Source organism: Melopsittacus undulatus, chromosome 7, assembly GCF_012275295.1.
Source record: "Melopsittacus undulatus isolate bMelUnd1 chromosome 7, bMelUnd1.mat.Z, whole genome shotgun sequence".
Taxonomy (NCBI): domain Eukaryota; kingdom Metazoa; phylum Chordata; class Aves; order Psittaciformes; family Psittaculidae; genus Melopsittacus; species Melopsittacus undulatus.
The window spans coordinates 518,583-542,144 of NC_047533.1; the positions used below are offsets into that span (position 1 = coordinate 518,583).

General features: G+C 58.4%; 1 protein-coding gene across 1 annotated transcript; it reads left to right on the plus strand.

The window, feature by feature from the left end:
• The first annotated feature begins 3,321 nt into the window (after positions 1 to 3,321).
• VAX2 (ventral anterior homeobox 2) lies at positions 3,322 to 19,762 on the plus strand. Its single transcript, XM_034064774.1, has 3 exons — positions 3,322 to 3,592; positions 7,698 to 7,885; positions 19,286 to 19,762. Exons 1-3 carry the CDS (start codon positions 3,322 to 3,324, stop codon positions 19,760 to 19,762), a joined length of 936 nt encoding a protein of 311 aa, XP_033920665.1.
• The last annotated feature ends 3,800 nt before the right edge of the window (positions 19,763 to 23,562 follow it).

Here is a 23,562-nt window from a genome sequence, read left to right on the forward strand (position 1 = left end):
GTACCTGCTCCCCGTGCCCGTTCCCTTTCCCCTCAGCATCCCTTGAGGACCCTCGCTAACACCGGCAATCCTCGGTAGCACCGGTCGGGCTGGGCCCGTTTCCATCCCCATCACCCGGGGCCCGCAGGCCGCCGGTGTGGGCCATGGGCCCGGATAAACGCGGCCGCACCGAGCCGAGCTTAGCCGAGCCGAGCCGAATGGAGCCGATCCGCACCGGCCCTGCCCTCCGTTACCTTCGGTTCCAACGAGCCGGGGGTACCGGGGCCTTTCTCCAGGGCGTACAACGGGAAAATGAGGGAATACCGAGCGGGGGGAGCAGGCAGCGGCTGTCGGTGTCGGGAGGCGGCTTGAACCGGGGGTGAAACCGGGGCTGCTCCATCAGGGATGGGCTTCCAAGGGTCGGTCCTGCTCTGTACGGCCAGGGAGGGAGAGAGAAAATAGGAGCAATAAAGATAATAATGCTGATAACAATAATGATAGCGATAATAATAATTATAATAATAATAATTATAACCATTATAATGATAATAATAAAGAAGAAGAAGGAAAAGAAAGAGAAGAAGAGAAAGAAAAGGAAAAGAAAGCGGAAGAAGAACAGAAGGAGGAGGATAATAACAAGGCAAATCCAAGATTAACAACGCGGACACTGACGGAGGAGCAGTATAATTTGATGTTGTTATTGATAACAACAACCACTGCGGGGTTTAGGATGCTGCATTTCCCTTCCGTGCCCCTGAGATCTCAGACCCACGCAGAACAAACCCCTTCCCCTTTCCCATTAACGCCCATCACCGGAGAACCGGGCCGGGACTCACCGAGGCTGCGAGGCCGGTGCTCGGGCTCGGCGGAGGGAGGCGATTTCGTTATGAGGCGGATCTCCCCCCGGTTCCTCACTTGAGACCGGCCCGGAGCCGTTTCCGAGCGTTAAAACGGTGCCTGGGCCCTACCGAGGGGCTCTGGGAGAGGGGGTGATGGGGATAACGGTGCCTGATCCCGGTTTTCGTTAGGAATCGTTTGCCCAAAGCCACCGTTGGGAGCGGAGCCAGGGCCTGGACGAGCTCCGGGAGCGGGGAACGGGAGCAGGGAACAGGGAAACGGGAAGGGGAAACGGGAACAGGGAACAAGAACGGGGAAACAGGGAACAGGGAGCCGGGTACAGGGAACAAGGAAGGGGAAACGGGAACAGGGATTGGGGTACAGGGAACAAGGAAGGGGAAACGGGAACAGGGATTGGGGTACAGGGAAAAAGGAAGGGGAAAGAGGGGAACAGGGAACGGGTTAGGGGAAACAGGGAACAGGGAGCGGGGTACAGGGAACAAGGAAGGGGAAATGGGAACAGGGAACAAGAACGGGGAAACAGGGAGCCGGGTACAGGGAACAAGGAAGGGGAAACGGGAACAGGGATTGGGGTACAGGGAACAAGGAAGGGGAAACGGGAACAGGGAGCGGGGTACAGGGAACAAGGAAGGGGAAACGGGAACAGGGATTGGGGTACAGGGAACAAGGAAGGGAAAACGGGAACAGGGAGCGGGGTACAGGGAACAAGGACGGGGAACCGGTTGCAGCCGCCAGTCCCTACCCGAAACCGGCTGCTCCATCCCGCTCATCCTCGGCCCTTCCTCCCTCTCTTCCCCACTCTGCCTTTTCCGTTTGTTTCATTTTCCTTTCCTCCCTTTTCATCTCATTCCCTCCCATCTTCATTCCCCTTTATTCCCTTTCATTCCTCTTTATTTTACCCGTTTCCCCCTTATTTTCTTTCCCCCTTTAATTTTCCATTTCCCCTTTTATTTTCCCGTTTTGTTTTCCTTTCCCCCGTTTAATTTCCTTTTTTCCCATCTTCTCCCCTTCCCTTTATTTTCCTTTCTCTCTTTTATCTCATTCTCCTCCTTTTATTTTATCTCTATTTTCACCCTCTCCTCTCTGTTCCCGTTATTCCCGAACGGCCAAAGGCCTCCGCAGGCACAGACCCTCGGGCCCACCCCGGCCCAAGGGCAGACTTGGAGGCCTTGAACCCTCCGCCGTTGCCCTAAGCCCGACCCTGGCTCTATCCTGATGGAACCGGCCCGAGCCCTCTCCGGTACCCCCTGCTCCGGTACCCCCTGCTCCGGTACCCCCTGCTCCGGCCCCGGTGTCGGGGGTGTCGGACCCCGTGCAGCTGCATCAAGAACCGATTGATAGATCTCAATTCACCGTCAATCACAACCGCTTCCATGTGAGGCCAAGAACGTTCCCCCCTCCCCATGCCGACTGTTTTCCACCGTTTTCCTCTTTGGAAACGGGGACCCCCGGCCTGGAACTGTGCCCGTGGCCGCATCCGTTCCAGCTGGGCACGGGGAGCCGCTCACCCGGTGCCGGTGCTGGTACCGGAGGCTGCTGTGGGGTCTGCAGCTGCTGAGAGCAGGTTCGGGGCTCCCCCTCTGCCCCATCCCGGGGAGGCGATGGGGTAACTCCGGTAGCAACGGGGACCCTCGGCCTATGGGGGGCACACGGTGGGCAGAGGGACGGGATCCCCCCGGCACTCCGGGCAGAGCCGGTACCCGCTTATGGCTTTATTCGTTTCCACCGGGGCTGAGCCTCCCGATGCTCCCGTTCTGACCGCCCCTACAAGGGGGAACCCCCTGTCCCGGGGCTCTTTGTTCGCCAACCGGTGCCGGGGACCGGAAACTGCTTCCGGGGGGGCTCTGGGTTTGAAGTCGCCCCTCGGTTGCCCCCGAACCTCTCCCTACGGCTCCCGTGGCCGGGGATGCGCAACGGAGAGCGGACGGAGGGGGGGGAACGGGCCGGTGGATAAGGACCCATCGCATCTCCGGTCCCACCCCCTGCCCCCCCCACCTCCCGGTATTGGTTTCCCCGCACACGAATCCCAGCGCAGAGCGGCGAGACCGGAGCACAGGCGGCTTCTCCCCACCGGCACCGGGTGCCCCATGGAAGGGCAGCGGCGGCCACCGGAGCGCCCGAAGCTCGGGCACCGGAGCGAGGTGCGGTGAGAGGCGGAGATGGGGAGGGGGCTCCAGGGGGGGTTTAACCGGTTGTCAAAGTTTTAAGCTCCCTCTTACCCCCCTTGTAAGGGGGACCCCCCCTCGGTGGTGGAGATGGGAAGGGGGGTGCGCTTTAAATGGGTGGGGGAGAGCCGGTACCACCGCCCAGAGGAGGGAGGGCGACGGCCCCGAGGGGTCTCCGGCTATGGGGGTGAGCCCCGAGGAGGGGGCCGAGAGGGGCGGGGAGGGGAAGGGGTCTGGGGGGGGGGGGCTCCCCTCCCCGCCCCCCCCCTCCCAGCGTCGCCTCCTCTCTCCCTTTGCCCGTCTCCTTCTGTCGCTGCCGATGTTCGCCCCCTCCGCGGCGCCCGCAGGGATGAGCGATGGAGCGGCCGAGCCCGATGGGAGCCCCGTGCTGCGGACCGAGCCCCCGGCGGCCGGGGGGGGCCGGGAGAAGGCAGCCCCGGCCCGGCCGGAGCTGGAGAGCGCCCTGCGCCTCAAGGACATCCCGGGAACGTCGTCGGTCAGCGCCGGCTGCTCCAAGGAGCGTGCCCCGGACAGCGAGAGCGCGGCGGGGAGCGGAGAGGCGGATTCCTGCCGCCGCATCCTGGTGCGAGGTACGGGCACCGGCACCGGGCCCCGTTCACCCCCCCCCACAACCGGGGCACCCCCTCCTGCGATCCCCCCCACACACACCGGTACCCGTTATCCCCGGCCCCGCTTCCAGCCCATCCCCGAGCCCCGGCTGCCCCCGGCTCCGCTCCGTGCGCAGGGCCCGGTCCGGGGGCTCCGGGGCCGAACGGGGATCGGGGCACGGGGCCGGGGACCCCCGGGGGGACGTGCGGGTAACGGGAGAGGGGAACGAGCGCTCGGCTCCGCTTTTAAACCGTTGTCGCAGGAGAAAAGCGTCATGGAGCGGCGGCGGAGGGGTTATGTACATACATACATATATGTATTTATGGTGTTTCCCCCTCTCTGACACCGTTCGCTCGCCCGGGGATCAGGACCCCAACGGGCCCCGCACGCCGGGACCCGGGGCCGGTGCGTTCCGCCCGTGCCCACCCTCCCTCCACCGGCCCGGGGCTCGCTGGCTCTGTGCTGACCCCGAAGCTGCGGCTCCGGCTCCGGTTCCGGCTCCGGTTCCGGCTCCGGTTCCGACCGGCGATGCTCGGTGCTCCGGTTCCCCCTCTTCCACCGCCGCTTCCCAACCGGGGCCCGAGGAACCCCCGCGGCCGCTCGGTCACCAGCACCGAGGCCGCCCGGCCTCTGCTCCGGCTCCGAGCCCCGAGCTCGGGCAGGGACCGGAGCCGCGGCCCCGGCTCGGCCGTGTCCGTTCTCGGTGCCCGGGGCCGGAGGGGCCTGAACCGGCTCCGTTCTCGGCCTGGCACCGCTCGGGCATCACCGCTGCTCACCAAAGCCTCACTCCTGACTGTCGCCATAGGCGCCTGTCGCCGACAACGCGGTTGTTGCATCCCGAGCCCCCCATGGACACCCCGTGGGGTGCGGGTGGCTCTGGGGACCCCCCCCCCCGTGTCCCGGGATGTTCCCGAGCTATCCCCGGGGTCCCGGGGGCTCCGAGGCCCATCCGGTTACCGCATCCCCACCAGGGTCAGGCTGGGGTCAGGCCTCTCCTCTTCCAGCCCCGTCCCCAATGGGGCCGCCCCGATGGGCCCGGTGCCCATTGCCCGGTGCCCATTACCCGGTGCCCATTACCCGGTACCCGGTACCGGTACCCGGTGCCCTCATCTCCCGGCCCCTCAGCTCTCACCATCTTACAGCAGCCACCACAAAATGGTGGCGGGCAAGAACCGCGGCCAAGGAACGGGCATGGGGCCGGGAGCGAACAGGGGGATGCAGTAGGGGACCCCGGTCTGGGGGGGACGGGAACCGATGGGGTCAGCTGGGAGCTGCTGTCAGGAACGGGTCGGTGCCGGGCACCGGGTGATGCTGGGGGTGAGTGTCCGGGTTCATGTTCTGCAAGGTGGTTTTATTATTGCTATTGATTCTATATATATGTACATAAGATGTATAGTACATATATATTATATATTATGTCGCGTACATATACATTATACATTATATAGTATGTATTAGATATGATATATAACATGTATAAGCTGATCCCGACCCACTTCCTTCCCTCTCCAGCCCATTCCCGGTGCTCACCCGCCATGGCTTTGGTGGGTACCGGGGCTCTGGGTGCATCCTCCACCTTCACCATGGCCCAGCTATAGGAAGCGATGGGCTCCTTAATGCCCTGGCATCACTGTGGGGGTCCCCATGCTCGGTATGGGATCGTACCAGGGACAGGCTGGTGTGGGATGGAGCCTTCATCCTCCACCGTGGGGCAGCAATGGCCGCCTGGCCATCCCCGTCTCATAGAGACACACGGGTGCGGATCAGCACCGGATCGGTCCTTAGAGGGGATTAATAGGGCTTGGATCGGCCGAAGGAGCCGCTTCGGGCCCTTTACAGCCCTAGGGCGGCTGGAAATGGGGTTCAGCCTCCTCTCCACCTCCCGGCGCTGAGCCCGAGGTCCCACGGTGCTTTTTGGGGTGCTGAGGGTCCTGTGCTCGCTCCCCACTGTTACTGTGGGTATGGGGCTCTGCTGCACGTGTTGATGTGCAGGATGAGTCCCTCCGGGCTCTGAAATGGCTGCTCCCTGGCTCTGGGGGGGCTGTACCCCAAAACTCGCCCCTGCCTGTCCTGCCCATGGCACCAGGCTGCTTTTGGGGGGTCATTCCCAAGCCTTATCCTGAGTGCCGTTGGGTGCAGCCTGATCCCCAGGATCTGAATGTGTCCCTAAGGCCTAATTTAAGGGCTGGTGGAAACTCCTGGGTGTGTGTTGTGGGTCTGGGATCCACTGGGATCCAGTAGGATCCTGGATGGGGAAGGTTCTCAAAATGGAGTGCATGAGGAATGACGGTGTTGTGGCCTTGCTGGCATGAGGGGACGGCTCTGAGCCCCCCAAATCCACATGGATGTGCAGCAGGGAAGGTCTGTGCTGATCAATAGGGCTGTGGTGAGGTTTTGTCTCTGCTCTGCCAGGCTGGCATCACAGGCTGTGTCCCCATCGCTTCCCATCCCTCCCCATCCCTTCCCATCCCTTCCCATCCCTCCCCATCCCTTCCAATCCCTTCCCATCCCTTCCCATCCCTTCCCATCCCTCCCCATCCCTTCCCATCCCTTCCCATCCCTCCCCATCCCTCCCCATCCCTTCCCATCCCTTCCCATCCCTCCCCATCCCTTCCCATCCCTCCAAGCTGTGTCCGGCTGCTGGTAAGGGTGGAAATAACCATAAATAATACCCATAATAATTCCCACATCACGGAGGGATGGAATCCTTCTGCAGTGGGAGCATCTCCATCAGCCCCAGCTGCTGCTGTGCTGAGGACCACAGTGTGGGTATGGATATGATCCATGCATCATCTCTGAGTGCTCTTCCCTTGTAAAATGGTTCCCTGATCCCAACAGGGATCTCCCAACTGGAGATATCCCAAATGCACCAAGAAGCCCTTTCTGACAGCTCCATGCTCATCCATGGGCTCTGGGGGTGTGGGAGCCTGAGGGTTCCATGGTGTAGGGTAGGAACTGGCTCCGGGATTGGGGTCCCTATCCCATGTCTGTTCTTGTTCCTCACTCCCACCGTCCTCCCACTGTTCCCACCATCCCCACACCATCTCCATCACCCTTCCCAGGCTGCTCCTCACTATTATCCCCCTTCCTGCCCCAGCAATTCCATAATCCCTTCATGTCTGAGTCAGCCCAAAAGCAACTTACCTCCATCCAGGCTGCTGGGGAGCTTGGCTTCCTCTGGGATCGGGAGCCAGCAGCCCTGGAAGCAGAGCATGGAGCCCACAGTGGGTGGCTGGAAAGCCACTGGGAAGGAATGGGAGCTCTGCAGCTTCCCAGATCCAGGCTCTGCTCCGGCATTGGGGTTGCTTAAGGAAAGCTGGCACAAGGGATGAGGAGGATGAAGGGGAACACGGTGGGAAATACCCATGTTAATCCCTGGTGCCACATCCCAGCCCATCGGGACCCATCCCAACCCATAGAGCAGGGACAGGATTCCCAGCTCCTTGGTGCTCCAGGGTTTTCCTGGGAATGCTCATCCGTTGTCAGAGCTCCTTTGGAAGGTCCATGAGAAGCATCCCATGGTGTGGGCTGATGTGGGAGCTAAACCCTCTGGTGTCCGTGTTCCCTCATTGAGCTGGGGCTGCCTTGGAAAGGAATATCCCTTCAGTGGGAATGACTCTGGAAATACGGGAATGGGGACAGATTTTTCCATCATTTCCAAGAAAGGGCAGAAATATGAATGAAAATAGGTTTTAAATTAAAATAAAGCTCTAATTCCAACCGGTTTGGTATTTACCATTTTCTTTGCTTTCTGGCTCTCAGGAATGGTTATTCCTGGGATTAAACATTTCCTTTCCCTAAAAGCCTTTCCAGTTCCTATTTATCCCCTTAAAACTCCCGCATTATTCACACTTTTTACCTTTCCTGGAGGTTATAAACTCACAGCATTTGGGGCCAGGGGGGATCCGGAATTATGGAACATCACCTCTTTTAGCTCCAGTTAGAGGGATTTTGGGACCACTCTCGCAGCGACCTCAGCACCCATTGAACACCATTTGGGACCATTTCCCAGTCCCTTCCCTTCCCATCCCATTGATTTTCCTCCTGGGACACGTTTCCTGATGCTTTTCCCCTCTTCCCTCACAGATGCCAAAGGGACCATCCGGGAGATCGTGCTTCCCAAGGGCCTGGACCTGGACCGGCCCAAGCGGACACGGACATCCTTCACTGCGGAGCAGCTCTACCGCCTGGAGCTGGAATTCCAGCGCTGCCAGTATGTGGTGGGACGGGAGCGCACGGAGCTGGCGCGGCAGCTTAACCTGTCTGAGACACAGGTGAGGGCAATGGGGGGATCTGCCCCATAGGATCCATGTGTGGGGTGGGAAGGAAGGGGTAGAAATGGGGATGGGGATGTTGAGCATCCCACATCCATGTGGATGGATGGGGCTCGGGGGTGTTGAGCATCCCACATCCATGTGGATGGATGGGGCTCGGGGATGTTGAGCATCCCACATCCATGTGGATGGATGGGGCTCGGGGGTGTTGAGCATCCCACATCCATGTGGATGGATGGGGTCAATGGGATGGAGGGATGCTTTGGTGTGTGGCCGGTGGGAAGCGTGTGTGGTGCTGCATCCCTTTGTCTTGAGTGGAGGTTAAGGCTGAGGGGGCTCAGGGCAGCCCTCAATGGGGACCCTACAGAGCTTCCCAATGGGAATCATCCCCTGGCTCCACTGGGAGCCTGTGGGAGGCTTGTTGGAGCAGGAGGGTTTCCATAGGGATGTGAGGTCCTTATGGAGCATCCACAGAGCAGGGTGGGTGAGTGGGGTTGGATATGGGATGGGTGCTGTCGGGATTGGGTGGTTGTGTATGAACTGGATGGATCTCACCTGGATCCTGCATCCCTGTTTCTTCCCTGTCCCTGTGGCTTTACTCTCCTGCTCCCAGATGGATGATCCATCCATGGTTATGCCATGGGGACTATCCCTGTGGACCCTGAGCTTGGGTGGACACCTCTTCCCCATCCCAACATTCCCAGCTCTGTGGGGAGGGGTTTTCCTGGTCCTGCTCCAGTGATGTTTGGCTGGTATGGAGGGATATGAGCTTGGGAGAGATTGGAATGTCGATGTCTGTAGTAGAGGCTGCAGTGCAAACCAAGTGGGAATGATGGAATAACCCACCCAGCCCAGTCTGCCTTTCCTTGGCCACTGAGGCTCCTTTGGATCCATGGATTCAGATAGGAAGCAAACCCAGTATTCCCAGACCTGCCCTGGCTCCAGCCTCCTGCCTGTGCCAAGGAGCTGGTTTTGGGGAGCCCCTGTTACTCTGTGGTGCTTTGGCACTCACTGTGCGTGGTCCTGCAATGGGGAGCATGGAATGGAATTCCTCTTGGATCTGTTGGGAGCAGAGAGGATTTGTTTTGGTCAGGAGCAGGTGGAGGGAGAGGTGTTGGGATAAGGAATAAAGCACCACAGTGAGCTGGATGCCGGATGGGATCCCTCTTCCTGGTGTCCCATCCGAAGCCCTGGTCCCAGTGTCACCTCCATGGAACCGGAATGGCCGCATTAACCCCTCTCCATAGGGACTAATGTCCACTTACTTCCTGCTTGCTCATCCCCTTCATCGCTCAGTGAGCACATTCACACCCATGGACCACATCTCACTCCTCTTCCCTCCTCCTCCTGCATCCTCTTTTCCCACCTCTCTCCTTCACCTCTGTCTTATTTAATCCCTTCACAGCTTTTCCTTCCCTGCAGCCAATTCCCAGTTGTTCCTTCCCGGATCCCTGTCGCTTCCCAACCACCACCATTCCTGGGGACAGTTTCCCCCTCTCATTAATGGGTACAGGTCCCCTTGGACCACAGTCTGGGGCTCTTTGCACACCTTGGTCCTTCACCATCCATGGGGTTCCTTGGTCGTTGCTGGGTGACCACAGAGCTTTCCGGGATGTGATGCTGTGTGACTCCATGTGTGATGTCCAATGTGGATGTGGTCTGGAGATGGGATAATCACCACCAGCCACTCCTGTCCCATCAGGTTCCTCCTGGTCCATCAGTTTGGATGGACATCTGTAACAATATTGGGTATTTTGGGGGTTTTCCTCCTGGTATTATCCATATGGTTCCTGCTCCATCCCATATTTGGTGGATTCCCAACCAGCATCATGGCCCTTTCCTGGTTATTTGCCTTGTGCTCATGGTTGGGATGGTGGGATGGATCCTTCCCATCCCCTCACTGGGTTATATCATGGTTTCCAGACTGGGAACCTTCCCCCTGCCTGCTCCTCCTGACCTTGCTCTTTGTTGGGACCTTGGATGCGATGGGAACCCAGCACATTCCACCATGGATGGAGAGGAAAGGGGGCACAGAGGGGGTTTGGTGCCTGTGGATGCTCAGGGGAGGGAGGATGCTTTATCCCTGCTCCTATGTGAGGGCAGTGATGAGATAGGAACAGACACGATGGCATCGCAGCTGGAGAGCTGCATCCCAGCATCCCTATGGATGGGTTCTCTGATCCCATCGGAGCAAGAACCACCTAAAGAGCCTCTGGGAGCCTCTTGTTTGACTTTCCCAGCATCAGATCCTGCTTTCGGGCAGGCTTGGAGGCAGGAGGGGGTTGCCTGATGTGCAGACAGAGGCATGGGGTTGGGGTTTGGGATATGAGATATGGGACACAGGGACACAGGACATGGGGGAGTTTTGGGGTCACTCAGGTGAGGATGAGGAGGGTGCTTCCATCCGCCCCAGCTCTTTCCAGCCCTCCAGTGATCCCTGTGCGTGTTCTGCATCACTGGAAGCTGCTCCAGACCCAGCCCAAACCCATTGAGCCATGGATGTGGTTAGTGCTAAATGAATTCAATTAGCCTGTGGAATGTGCTTTCATTCACTTGCCAAGCTAATGAAGGCAAGTTTGTCTCACCCAGGGATGGATGCATCCTGCTAACCCCATCCCAGCACAATCCATCCACGATCCCATGCTCCCACAATTACCTTCCTCTGGGCAAAGCATCCCAATGGGGATGAAGTTCCCTTCTCGGTGCCATGGAAGGGGGAAGGCAGAAGGACCACGGGGGGAGGATAATTCCCCCAATCCCCATCAGGACGGGATGGGCTGGATGAAGGGATTTGCTCCCTGGGGCAGGAGTTCAGGGCCAGGCTCAGGTTCCAGTGACCTTGTGTCTGTGCCAGCTCTTCCTGCCCTCATTCCTATGGGGACACGGACCTGATACAGCAAACAAGGTCTGGGTACCCGGAGCTTGGCTTGCCAGGACGTGGTTCACCCATTCCCTAAGGCAGGAGTTTGGGATACAGGAGGCCATGGCCAGGAGCGCTGCTGCCAGCTCTTGGATCCATGAGCATCCTGGAGCATCCCAGTGAGCTCCAGGGCCCCTGTAGAGGACTGGTGGGATATGGGGTGGAGAGAGGTCTTTGTGAGGGCAAGAGCAAAGCAAGAGCTTGTTATAAGAGCTCTAAGGTCCCTTTCAACACAACCATTCCATGATTCCATGATTCCTGCTTGCCTGGCTGCTGGAATTCCCATGGGATCCTCCTGGTGTTCCCTCCATCACAGAAGGTCTCTCCATAGAGAGAAGCTCTTGGGCCATCCTTGGCAGAGGCTCCTATGGCTCCATCGCTGCTGGTGCCCCATAGCCCCCAGCATCCGGTACCCACAGCACGGAGCCTACAGGTCCGGGATCTCCCAAAGCACATGGAGGAGTGGAGGGGTGGGAAGCTCTATTTATAGCCCAGCAATGGAGATGATGCTGTTAAAGATTAATCACACCTGGAGCTGTTATCAAGGTTATCCAAGCTGTTATCCTGAGGAGGATCCCATCCCTCCATCCCTCTGTTCCTCCATCCCTTCATCCCTCCATCCATCTGTTCCTCCATCCCTTCATCCCTCCGTTCCTCCATCCCTTCATCCCTCCATCCATCCTGGAACAAGAGGAGCTTTAGGGTCCTTTCCAACTCAAACCATCCTAGGAACACTTCAGCTCTAAGTGTTGTGGGAGGGATGGGTTTTCCCAGAACCATTCCCAGTTTTTCTCAGCACATTCCAATTGGATATAATTTAAGAGGGATTCTTCCCTAAAATGACACTTTTGATGGGAATTGGGTTTGGTGAGAGCTCTCCAATGCTGGAGCAGGATCCCCACACCCAGTGCTCTGGCTTCCCATCTAACTGGGTGCTGGCCATTGGGTGGGATGGGTGATGGGTTCCATGTCCCATCCATCCCATGCAGCACTTCCTGGGAATGGGGGAATCACCCATCAGCCTTTGCTGGTGCTTCCAATGAGACCAGAGCTGTCTCGACCCCATTCCATGTGTTGGAGGATGCTCCGTTGGGAACCCCTTGCTCAGGGCCTCCAGGCTGGATGGTGGAGGATGCTTCACCCCCATCGGTCCATCCCTGTCCCCCGCTGTTCCTTCCTCTCATTTCCATCTGTGTTAACAAACATCCTTAATTCCAGAGCAAAAGCAGGATGAGATCCCGTTTCCTGCTGGAGTTTGGGATCAAGAGGATGCTCTGGAATTGGGCTACGGGTGGCTTGGGATCAGTTCCCACCTGGGACATCCCCAGAACATGGGTTGGAGCTGGAAGCATGACCCCAGCCACATTTGTGGGGTGATGGCAGAGGGTTTGGGGCCCATGGTGCTGTTGGGGTGCAGAGGGGCTGGTTCCATCCCTGTTCCTGCTGTGATGGGAAGAGGCATCCGGGTCCTGCATGGTTATGAAACCTGTATGTGAGGCAGCGTTGGGCGCTGAGCCTATGGCTTATGCAATGCTGGGGCCTGAGCCCCCGTGAGCCCATGGACCCGTTAGGGATGCAGAGAGGAGGAGGAGGAAGGGTACCCAGGTGCCATAGGGAGACGTTGGTCCATCAGTGTGGTCCCATATCCCCCCACGCTGCGACGGGCATCAGCTGATGGCAGAGGGAGCTAATCCCAGGCAGGAAAATGGCCTCAGCCGGCAGATGGGAATAGTCCCGGATGGACGCGTTCCGGATTGGGATGCGTGACGTGATGGTGCCGGGGTCAGCGCCGGGGCAGGGCTGCCAAGGAGTAAACACCATGGCAAAGCCATAACATATCCCATAGGGCTTCCCAGTGCGGATGATGGGATCTGGGATGATGCTCGTGGGTGTCACAGGGGATGGTGAGGAGCATCCTATGCTGTTTGGTGTCGGTGTCAGGATCCTGGAGGATGCTCATGGGTTACCCGGGTTGGATGAGGAGCGTTCTGTGCCGTATGGCTCCCGAGCACCAGGATACTGGGAGGTGCTGGTGTGAGCAGGATGTAATGAGCTGGTGTGAGCAGGATGTAATGAGCTGGTGTAATCAGGGTGGTCAGGGATGGGGGCTTTGGCTTCCCCCTGGATGACTGTGATCCCTCAGGAGCAATGTCCCACTGCTGCTCAACCACAGACTGGTAAAACACATCAGCCTCATGCGAGCTGAAGCGAGGGGAGGGTGATGGTGACGAACCTCTCCATCCTTGGAGTACCCAGGGAGCTCAGCCTGCCCGTGTGGGGTCTCCTTTGGGATGAACCGCTTGGAAATGCCCCTGTTTATGGCTGGGAGCTGCTGGATGCAGGGCAGCGATCGGGGCAGCATCCCATGGGCTACAGGGAAGGGGCTCAGGTTGGCTCCAGGCACCTCCTGGTGCTCGGTGCCGGTGCCCCGCTCCCGTTGCTCCCGTTGCTCCCGTTGCTCCCGTTGCTCCCATTGCTCCCGGTGCTTCCCATGCCCGGACCCGGTGCGGATGCTGCGGCACATGTGGATGCTCCCCCCGCACGCCTCTGTGGATGGCTCCGTGTGATCGATGCGGAGCAGGATGGTGCTGAGCGCTCTACGGGGGGCTCTGTCCTGTGCCGAGCGCCCCGAGAAGCGCAGATGCTCGCTGACATTTCCCATCGCATTCCCGAGCCGCATTCCTGCCTGTCCCTGCTCCCGCACCAGGAGAGGCTGGACCGCAGCAAGGAGCAGCTCCTGAGGATGGCTCCTTCCTGCAGGGACAGCCCCGCAGGGTCGGGGGCAGCTCGGTCAGGGCATGGCAGGGACCCTGTGTCTGTGTGCGTGCGTTTGAAGTACAACCGAAGGGAAAACCAGCGCTGAAATCCAAGGAGAGACATGGAAATTGAGTTGAAAGAGTAGGAAAGAATAGGAACTGGAATTGAACAGAGAACGGAATAGAACAGAATGGAAGGGATGGGATAGAATGGATTACAAAACCGGAATAGGATATAATGAAAAGGGAAGGGAAGAGAGGGAAAGGGAAGGGAAGGGAAGGGAAGGGAAGGAAAGGAAAGGGGAAAGGAAAAGAAAGGAAAGGAAAGGAAAGGAAAGGAAAGGAAAGGAAAGGAAAGGAAAGGAAAGAAGAGGAAAAAAAGGAAAGGGAAAAGGAAAAAGAAGGGAAGGGAAGGAGAATGGAATTAACAAAATAAGATAACGAACACAATAAAACACAATAAAATGGGGTGAAGAAGATGCCCCCACCACGCCGGTCAGACAGAGGATGCTGCAGTGACACAGCTGAGGGGATGCAGGATCTCTGTCCCGGCTCTCCCAGGGCTCTTCCCCCTCCCAGGCTCGTGTTTTCCATGCGGCCCTGGGGATGCTCCGGCTGCGGGAGGAGCTGTTGGGAGCACCGGGAATTGCTGTGGTGCTTGCCCGGTGGCCATGGATGCGTTCCCTTGTCCCTCTCCTTGCTGAGGGTTAGGGCAGTACCGGCTCTGGGGAGCGGGGGGGGGGGGGGGAACGGGCCGGGGGGAGCTTTGGGGAGGAAGAGAAAACACCAGCATTTATATAATGATATATACATATTATAGATGTATTTTATACATATACACAATGTATATGTACCCTATATATATATAGTTAAGCTTCACATCCTTGCTGCAGAGCTGCAGCACCAGCTCTGCCGGAACCCTCCTCCCGGCCGCTTTGGGATGTGTTCCCTGTGAATCCTCTTTCCCGTGCTTCCTGTAACTGGGAATGTGATGGGAAGCACGTAGCAAAGGATGAGCTTCAGCCCCAGGTCCTGAGCTCCTGGTACCAGCAGGACCTGTGGGGAGGAGATGGGGTGAGAAGCTCCTTGGTGCCGCAGGTGAAACTAGATGAGTTTCACACCATACACACAGCCTGAGGTGACCAAGCAGCAGGTTCCAACCTTCCAATGGCTTTTCCGTCCACTATGCAGCTGATCATGGTTAGATGGACACCATGTCCAGCCTCTTCATCAGTAACAATAGGTATCTTCAGGTTCAGATGTGGTGGAAACACAACCTTGTACATGGGACCTGCAGCTGTGGTGGGTCAGGGAGATGCTGGTGGTGTTTTATTGTATGCTGAGGGCTGTTGTGATGAGTCCTGGAGGCTTTGGGTGACTCTGCTTGTATGGGACAGGCCTGCTATGGCACTGGGGTTCTCTCCGTGTTCTGCTGGTGCTGCAGGTCCTGTTCTATAGCTCCTAAAGGTCCTAGAGGAGGGGGGGACCAAACATAGAACTACCACAGAGCCATGGGATGGTTTGGGTTGGAAAGGACCTTAAGATCACCCAGTTCCAACCCCCCGCTATATACATGGACACCTCACACCAGACCTGTACCTATAACGTGTTACCTCTGCCCACCCCAATGAGGTCTCCTGCTGCAGAGCCCAAAGCAGCATCTCCAGATCCAGAAGCAGGAGGGGCCTCATCCTGAGCTCCCTCCTGTCATGGAAGGGTGACATTAGATGTGGTGGCAGGAACGGGTCACACACCCCCTGCCAGGACTCCTTCAGCTTTATCCACCTGCAGCTCATGCTTATTTACCCCCATACATCCAGCATTGGGCTGCTCCATGTGTGCTGCATCTCATGGGGCTGTCACAGCCATCTCCTCTATGCTCCCTCCGTGCTGATGAACGCATGACCTCCCATGTCCTGCTCCTCTGTCGCATCCAGATGCATCGTGTTGTGTCTTTGTCTGCATCCAGCCTTGACCTGATGGGTCTGACACGTGTGGTCCTCAGTCCCACAGCCCCAGGCAGGGGATCTGCAGCCACCAGGAGCTCTGGGTTCTTATAGAGCAGGGGGAGGCTTCACCCCCTGTGTGATCCATCTGGGAACTGGTTTCCTCTCCATCCCCATGGAATGGATGCTCTCGTTCCCACCTTCTCCTTCACCCCAGTGTGGGTTTCATCCCACAGCCCTTCAGTTACCAACCAGATGGTAACTGAGGAGCAAAGCATTGCTCCCAGGGCTGACACTACCTCCTCCAGAGATGCTGAGATGTGGTACCCACCAGCACCATCCTCCCTGCCCTTCCTCTGGGCTGGAATGGGGAGGGTGTCACTGCACATCCCAGTTCACCCAGTGACTGGGATGAGGAAGGACATGGAGCTGGTGCCATCAAAGCTGACTTTGGCAAGCGCTCGCTATGGATGAGGTTCATCACTGGAGCAGAGGGGAGATGGGGAGGATGCTGATGGGAGAAGGATCAGGTCCAGGGGGGGAATTACTCATGGATTGGTCCATGGCTGCATCTGGCTGAGCCCCTTTCCATCCCCACCAAGAGGAGCTGATGGGAATGGGGATGACAAGGACAAGGACATGGGCCTGCTAAGCACTGACAGGCTGAGTATGGACTTGAGTGGTGCAGGCAGATGGGAGCCTGCCTCTGATGGGCACCATGAGGCTCATGTCAGCTACGAGGCAGGAGGAAGATGATGCAGAGCTGGGTCGTGCTGTGCAGGGCTGATGGGTGCAGAGGGGAAGCACAGGGGTGAGATGGGGAGGATCAGGAGGAACCCAATGGGTTGGGTTCCAATGGTTCCAATGGTTCAGGAGGAACCCAATGGGTTGGGTCCCAATGGTTCAGGAGGAACCCAATGGGTTGGGTCCCAATGGTTCCAATGGTTCAGGAGGAACCCAATGGGTCCTCTTCTGCTATGGGCCCTATTGATGGCCCATTGCTGGCAGGGGCTGGAAGTGGGTGAGCTTTGAGGTCCCTCCCAACACAACCCACTGTGGGATTCCATGATCCTGCCCTGTGGCCTCCTCTTGTGTTAGGAGCTGTGATTCAGAGCACTGTGCAATGCAGGAGCTCTGTGTGCCTCAGTTTCCCTTTGCATTGAACTGTGATTTAGTGTCAGGTCCATGGTTGGACTCAAGGATCTTCAAGGTCTTTCTCCAAGCTCAATGCTCCTGGGGACCCCTGAGCATCCTTGGGGTCCTTTAGAGCCATCAGCACCTCAGGGTGCTTGGAGGGGATGCACTTAGGCACCAGGGGCAGGGAGAAGGAAGCTGGTGGGGACTTCCCAGCCCTGGAGCTGGGCTGAAGGAAGCAGGGTTGGGTTGGGTTGGGTTGGAATGGGTCAGGTTGGGATGTGTTGGATTGGGTTGTGTTGGGTTGTGTTGGGTTGGGATGTGTTGGGTTGGGATGTGTTGTGTTGGGATGTGTTGTGTTGGGATGTGTTGGATTGGGTTGGGATGTGTTGGGTTGGGTTGTGTTGGGTTGTGTTGGGTTGGGATGTGTTGGGTTGGGATGTGTTGGGTTGGGATGTGTTGGGTTGGATTGCGATGTGTTGTGTTGGGTTGGGATGTGTTGGGTTGTATTGGGTTGTGTTGGGATGTGTTGGGTTGGGATGTGTTGTGTTGGGTTGGGATGTGTTGTGTTGGGATGTATTGGATTGGGTTGGGATGTGTTGGGTTGGGATGTGTTGGGTTGGGATGTGTTGGGTTGGGTTGTATTGGGTTGTGTTGGTTTGTATTGGGTTGTGTTGGGTTGTGTTGGGTTGTGTTGGATGCGTGGCCATGGGGAGCTGGAGCACCTTGGTTTGGGGCTCAGGGATGGAGATGATCCTCATCCCAGAGGATGGGCTCCAACACATCCCTCAATACCCATCATAGCGAGGTGAGACTGGGACAGGGAAACACTGGGGGATGCTGAGCTTGCTCCATGGTTCATGGTGTTGGCTATGGGAAGGGTGGTGCTGGTGCCACCTCTGCTGTGCAGGGAAAGGGGCAGCTCCTGGGCACTGCATGCCCATCCTCAAGGATATAATGGTGCTGAAGGGGGTTTTGAGCTCTTGCTGTTCCACAGCTGGTTTTGGGGATGCTCTGGTTGGAGGGTGCTGGGGCTGTGCCTTTCCCTATGAACCAATGCACCCCAGATGGTCATGGAGATGCAGGGGGTTGTGGGGCTCTGCATGTCCTGTGCTCTGGGGCTCTGGGGTCCCTGCAATCCCACAGCTCCATAGGTCCCCACCAAGAATCTGCTGATTCTCTATTGGGTCTCCATGTCCTGGGACATGGGAATGTCCTCAGGAGCTTCCATGTGGGACTATGTGGATAAGGGGAAGTAGGACATGGGCTGGCAAAGCCCCATGATCCCAAGAGGTTTTGGCTCATTCCCATGATCCTGATATTCCCCATCCCTGGCAGCACCTCCTGGAGCATCCCTGTCCTCCTTTGGCTTCCCCCACACTCATATCCCTGGCAAGGGGCTGGGGTCCTGGGACCTGCCCCCTCTCCCCATTGTGGGGCTGTGGGGCTGGGGATGCACAAGGCTCTGTCACCGGTGACCCTGCCCCACAGAGCTCCCCATGGATGAGGGAATAGAGCCTGTGCCATGTCGGGGGTTCCCCTGGGGTGTCCCATCAGCACCAGACTCATCCCCACATGTGCCACCACCTCCCTCCATCCACCAGGCTCTAACCCAGGTGTCTTCCCATTCATGTCCTCCCCTCACCTCCATCTCTGTCCGTCTGTCCCTCACGCTTCACTCTCTCTGTCTCTGCCTTTCCTACCCCTCTGCTCTGCCAGGGAGGGACACAAGTGGGGGCAGCTGCAGGGGATGGGAGCCATGGGCTGGGGGCCGGGTCCATGTCCCATCCGTGTGGGTCGGGGGGGGCTATGGGGTCCTTGCTGCAGCCAGAGGCAGGTGGGGATGTCCCCAGGTGCATTGGGGTGCAGAAGTGGGTCTGTGCCCTGCATCAGGAACCACCCTGTCCCCTAACGTGTTCCCCTGCACCCTACAAGGTCAGGGACCCTCTGCCCCATGTCTTGACCTGGTGAGGGAAGGGTTTGCAGATGGGGACACAGATTCGGGGTTGGTGATCCCACAGCAGAGAACCCAGCGCATCCCATAGCTCAGCATCCCTGGAGGAGCCGGCACAGGGCAGCGGCTCAGCCCCAGGCTCCTGCCTCTGGGCTCCCATCCCGGGGCTCCCATCCCCAGGCTCCCATCCCCAGTGGTCCCATTCCAGGGCTCCCATCCCTGTGTTTCCATACCCAGGGTCCCACCCCTGGACTCCCATCCCCAGGCTCCCATCTTTAGGCTCCCATTGCCAGATCCTATCCCTGTTCTTTCATCCCGAGGCTCCCACTTCCAAGCTCCCATCCCTGGGCTCCTGTGCCCAGAGTCCCATCCCCAAGTTCCCATTCCCAGTTCCATCCCCAAGCTCCCACCCCTGTCCTTCCCATGCCCAGGATCCGATCCCTGCGCTCCCATCCCTTAGTTCCCATCCCCATCCTCCTGCCCCTGTTCTCCCATCCTGATTTGCCCATTCCCCGTAGGCATCCATCCCCACATCCCGGTACGGGGGTTGGACCACACCGGGCTGTGTTTAACACATCTTTCTCTATCTCTCACTCTCTCCCGGTTCTCGCTCTCTCCCGGCCCCCCCGCGCTCTCTTTCCATCCTCTCCTCTCTGTATCCCATCCCTCCCATCCCGTCCCCCCCCGCAGGTGAAGGTCTGGTTCCAGAACCGCCGCACGAAGCAGAAGAAGGACCAGAACCGGGATGCAGAGAAGCGCTCCGCGACCACCTCCGAGTCCTTCGCTACCTGCAGCCTCCTGCGCCTGCTGGAGCAGAGCCGGCTCCTGCCCGGCCCGGCCCCCCCCGGCCTCCTGTCTCCCCCGTCCCATCCCATCGCCAGCCCTGCGGGGCTGCCCACACCGGGACCCGCATCCCCGGGGCTCAGCGGCCGGAGCAGCCCCGGAGCCTTCAGCCTCCAGCTCCCGGTCCTCGCCTCCTCCTCCTCCTCGTCCCCGTCCTCGCCCTCGCCCCGGCTGCCGAGCTCCGTGCTCGGCTTCGGGCCCTCGATGCTGGGGGGCCCCCACGACCCCCCCGGACCCTGCGGACTGAGCAGCTCCGCGTTCGAGCCCTACACGCGTGTGGGGAGGAAGGACAATGGCAGAGGCAGCGCGGAGCAGAGCCCTTGAGCACAGGAGGGGGCAAGGGGAGCACAGCACCCGGTCAGCATCCACTGCCTGCACCTCCTGCCTGCATCCCCTGCCTGCATCCCCTGCCTGCACCGGGGCTGCGGGGGGACCGGGATGTGGGAGCAGTGCGGGTGTGAGCGTGAGTGTGCACGTGTATGAGAGCATACATGTGTGTGTGAGAGCATACATGTGTGTGAGTATGCACATGTGTGTGTGTGCATACGTGTGTGAGCACACATGTATGTGAGTGTGCACATGTGCAAGTGCATACACGTGTGTGAGTGTGGGTGTATACATTGTGAGTGTGCACACGTGAGAGTGCGTACATGTGTGTGAGAGCATACATGTGTGTGTGCATACATGTGTGTGAATGTGCACATGTGTGTGTGCATACATGTGTGAGAGCATACATGTGTGTGAGAGCATACGTGTGTGTGCATACATATGTGTGAGATTATACATGTGTGAGAGCATACATGTGTGTGTGCATACATATATGTGCATACATGTGTGTGAGTGTGCACATGTGCAAGTGCATACATGTGTGTGTGTGTGCACATATGTGTGACTGTGCATTCATGTATGTGAGTCTGCACACATGTGTGAGTGTGCATACACGTATGTGAGTGTGCACATGTATGTGACTGTGCATTCATGTATGTGAGCATGCACATGCATGCACATGTGAGTGTGCATACATGTATGAGTGTGCACGTGTGTGTGCACATATATGCACATGTATGTGACTGTGCATACATAATGTGACTGTGCACACATGTGTGTGTGTGCATACATGTGTGTGAGTGTGCATACATGTGTGTGAGCACACACGCCCCATCCACACCGCCGCAGCCCTGGAGGACACCCTGAAGCTCCTCGCCCCAGTGCTGACACTGGACCCTGTCACCTCTGGGGGTCCCTGTGTGCCCCATGTCACCGGTGCTGCCCCATCCTGCATCCCCCATCCCCATGGATCTCCGGGGTCCGGAAGGTGATGCTGTGGTCTGTGCTGTGCAGGGTGGGAGGCACTGGGGGCTGTGGATGCCCCCGTGGTCCCTCAGTGCCTCTCACAGATGGGTCCCTCTGTGCTGGGCTCACTGCTGAGGCCCTGGGGAGCAGGAGGGGGGCACCCCAACAGCGCTGGGCTCGGTCCCTGCCTGCCCATGGCATCCGTGGGCCTCAGTTTCCCCATCTCCAAAGGGCTTTGTGCTGATGACCTGGAGCATCCCAGTGGCTGGTCCAGGTCTCCCTGCACTGCTCCTATGGGATGCTTGTCCTCTGGGGGTGGGGGTGTTGGGGGGACACCAATGATGCTGGTGGTGTCCCAGTGACCACCCTGGCTCATGAGGCATCCCCAGCCTTGTGCTGAGCTCATCCATCCTCCTTTGGTGCTGTCCCACCACAGCCAAGCCTCAGGGATGCTGAGGAGCCCCTGGCTCAAGGACACCCCACCAAGAGACATGTGGATGTGGGGGCATCTGTGACACTCTAGGTCAGGCCATGGGGGCTCTGCCATCAGTGGGTACCCAGAGCCCCCCCAGGCCCCAGCCTGGGGTGCTGGGTGCTCAGCACAGTGAGCCCCATCCTGAGCATCCCTTGCTCCCATCACCCAGCAGAGCCCTGGGGCACCCTCAGCCGCTCTTCCCACCTCATTCCAGTGGGTGAGGATGGCTTCCCATGGGGCAGGATTAGGCCTGGGGTGTGCGGTGCTGGGGCTGCTCTCAGGACTGGGGATGTTGTGAGGGGAATGAGCTCTATAGGGCTGATGGTGGGCTTGGAGCTGTGGTGGCATCACCATGGTAGGATGCTCTATGGTGGCATCACCTTGGTAGGGTACCCTGCAGTGGCATCACTATGTCAGGATGCTCTGTGATGGCATCACTTTGGTGGGGTATCCTGCAGTGGCATCACCATGACAAGGATGCTCTGCAGTGGATCATTATGGCAGGATGCTCTGCAGTGGCATCACTTTGATGGGGTGCCATGCAGTGGCATTACCATAGCTGGGTACCCTTTGGTGCCATCACCATGTCAGGATGCTCTGTGGTGGCATCACCATGGCAGGATGCTCTATGGTGGCATCACCATGGCAGGATGCTCTGCAGTGGCATCACCATGGCAGGATGCTCTATGGTGGCATCACTTTGGTGGGGTACCTTGCAGTGGCATCACCATGACAAGGATGCTCTGCAGTGGCATCACCTTGGTAGGGTACCCTGCAGTGGCATCACTATGTCAGGATGCTCTGTGCTGGCATCACCATGGCAGGATGCTCTGTGATGGCATCACTTTGGTGGGGTACCCTGCAGTGGCATCACCATGACAAGGATGCTCTATGGTGCCGTCACCATGGCAGGATGCTCTGTGCTGGCATCCCCATCTAGGATGCTCCATGGCACAGCCCCAGTGTCACACCCGCTCATGGCACTGCTGTGACAGGAGCAGGGGGATGCCCTGAGCCCCCTTCCCATCACCCAGGAGCTGCCTTGGGGCTCATCCCCCCCAATGGGCTCCTGCATCCCCCCTGCGGTTCCATGTCCCATAACCACAATCACCATGGACTGACCCCCAGCCTGGCCCAGGGGGGCAGCCCCCCCAGCCCTGTCCCTATGGGGGGGACACATCCTGCGTGTGCCCAGGATCGTGCAGGGAGGTATTTAAAATAAAGGGTTTTATGGAAAGCTTTGGGTGAGTTTGGTCCCTCCTTGTTCCCATGGGCTGCGCTCATTCCCCTTTCCTGGAATGTGGGATCTGATCCTTCTGGGATGCTCAAACCTCAGCTTCCCAATGGTGTATTTGGATGAGGGTTGAGGTTTTGGCAGGACAAGAACCTTTTGGTTTGCTTTTCCTTATTTCCCCCCTGGAGATGATGAATTTCCCAGTTTATTCCCAGTTCCTCCCATCTTGGCCTCACTGGGAGGAAATGGTCTGGTCCGATGGAGAAGTGACCCCTTTGCCTTCATGGATGGAGGAGGTTTGAGGGCATCTCCAAGGCAGGTCCGGTTCTATTGGTGAAGGAGCCCCAAAAACCTGGGAATTCTGGGCTGGCCAAGTGTGATTTCCCATCTGGGAGCATCCTCATGGATCTGCATCCTCCTCCCACTGCTCAGCACCCGAAGGGAGAGGTGGGAAGTGAGGCCATGGAAGTCCTGTCCATGGGTTTAACCCCAAATGCTGCTGTCCCAAAGACCTCAAATCTGATCCAAAGCCCAGGGAAGGTGTCCCCATGGATGTGGGGGTCCCATGGGGTTGCTGGCTCTGCTCCCCCCCCAACAGCTCCTCCCGACTGGTACAACTGAGGGAAAAAGGGAAAATAAAGGGAAAACAGAAGTTCTGGATGCAAAACTTGAAGGAATAATGTGGGTTCTTATGGGTTTAATGGTTAACGAAGTCACGTCCTTCCTCCTCCTCCTCCTCCTCCATCACCTTCCCTCTATGGCTCTCCCAGTGCCAGAGACCTTCAGCATCTGGAATCCCCCCATTGTTTCCTGCTTCCCCCATCCCGGTGCATTGGTGACCCCCCGGAGGATGCACACATGGGGATACCTCCAGCACCCCCCCATAGCCCCCTGCCCATCTCCCCCTCCCCACCTGCCCCATGCATGGGCCCCGTTATCCCACCATCCATCACCCCGATGTGAGCTCCCCATGGGCACCCACAGCCTGAAGGGGGCTTGGGGGGTGCAGACCCCTCACCCCCACCCATACCCCAGTCCTGGCCCCAAACTGCCCCCATCCCTGCCCCTAATGCAGCCCCAAACTCTGCCTTTGCCCCAGTCCTGTCCCCACACCTGCCCCAG

Coding starts and splice junctions, on each gene's coding strand:
- VAX2 (XM_034064774.1), top strand. CDS start 3,322: ATGTTCGCCCCCTCCGCGGCGCCCGCAGGGATGAGCGATGGAGCGGCC. Junction 3,593..7,697: donor CCGCCGCATCCTGGTGCGAG/GTACGGGCACCG, acceptor CTTCCCTCACAG/ATGCCAAAGGGACCATCCGG. Junction 7,886..19,285: donor TTAACCTGTCTGAGACACAG/GTGAGGGCAATG, acceptor CCCCCCCCGCAG/GTGAAGGTCTGGTTCCAGAA.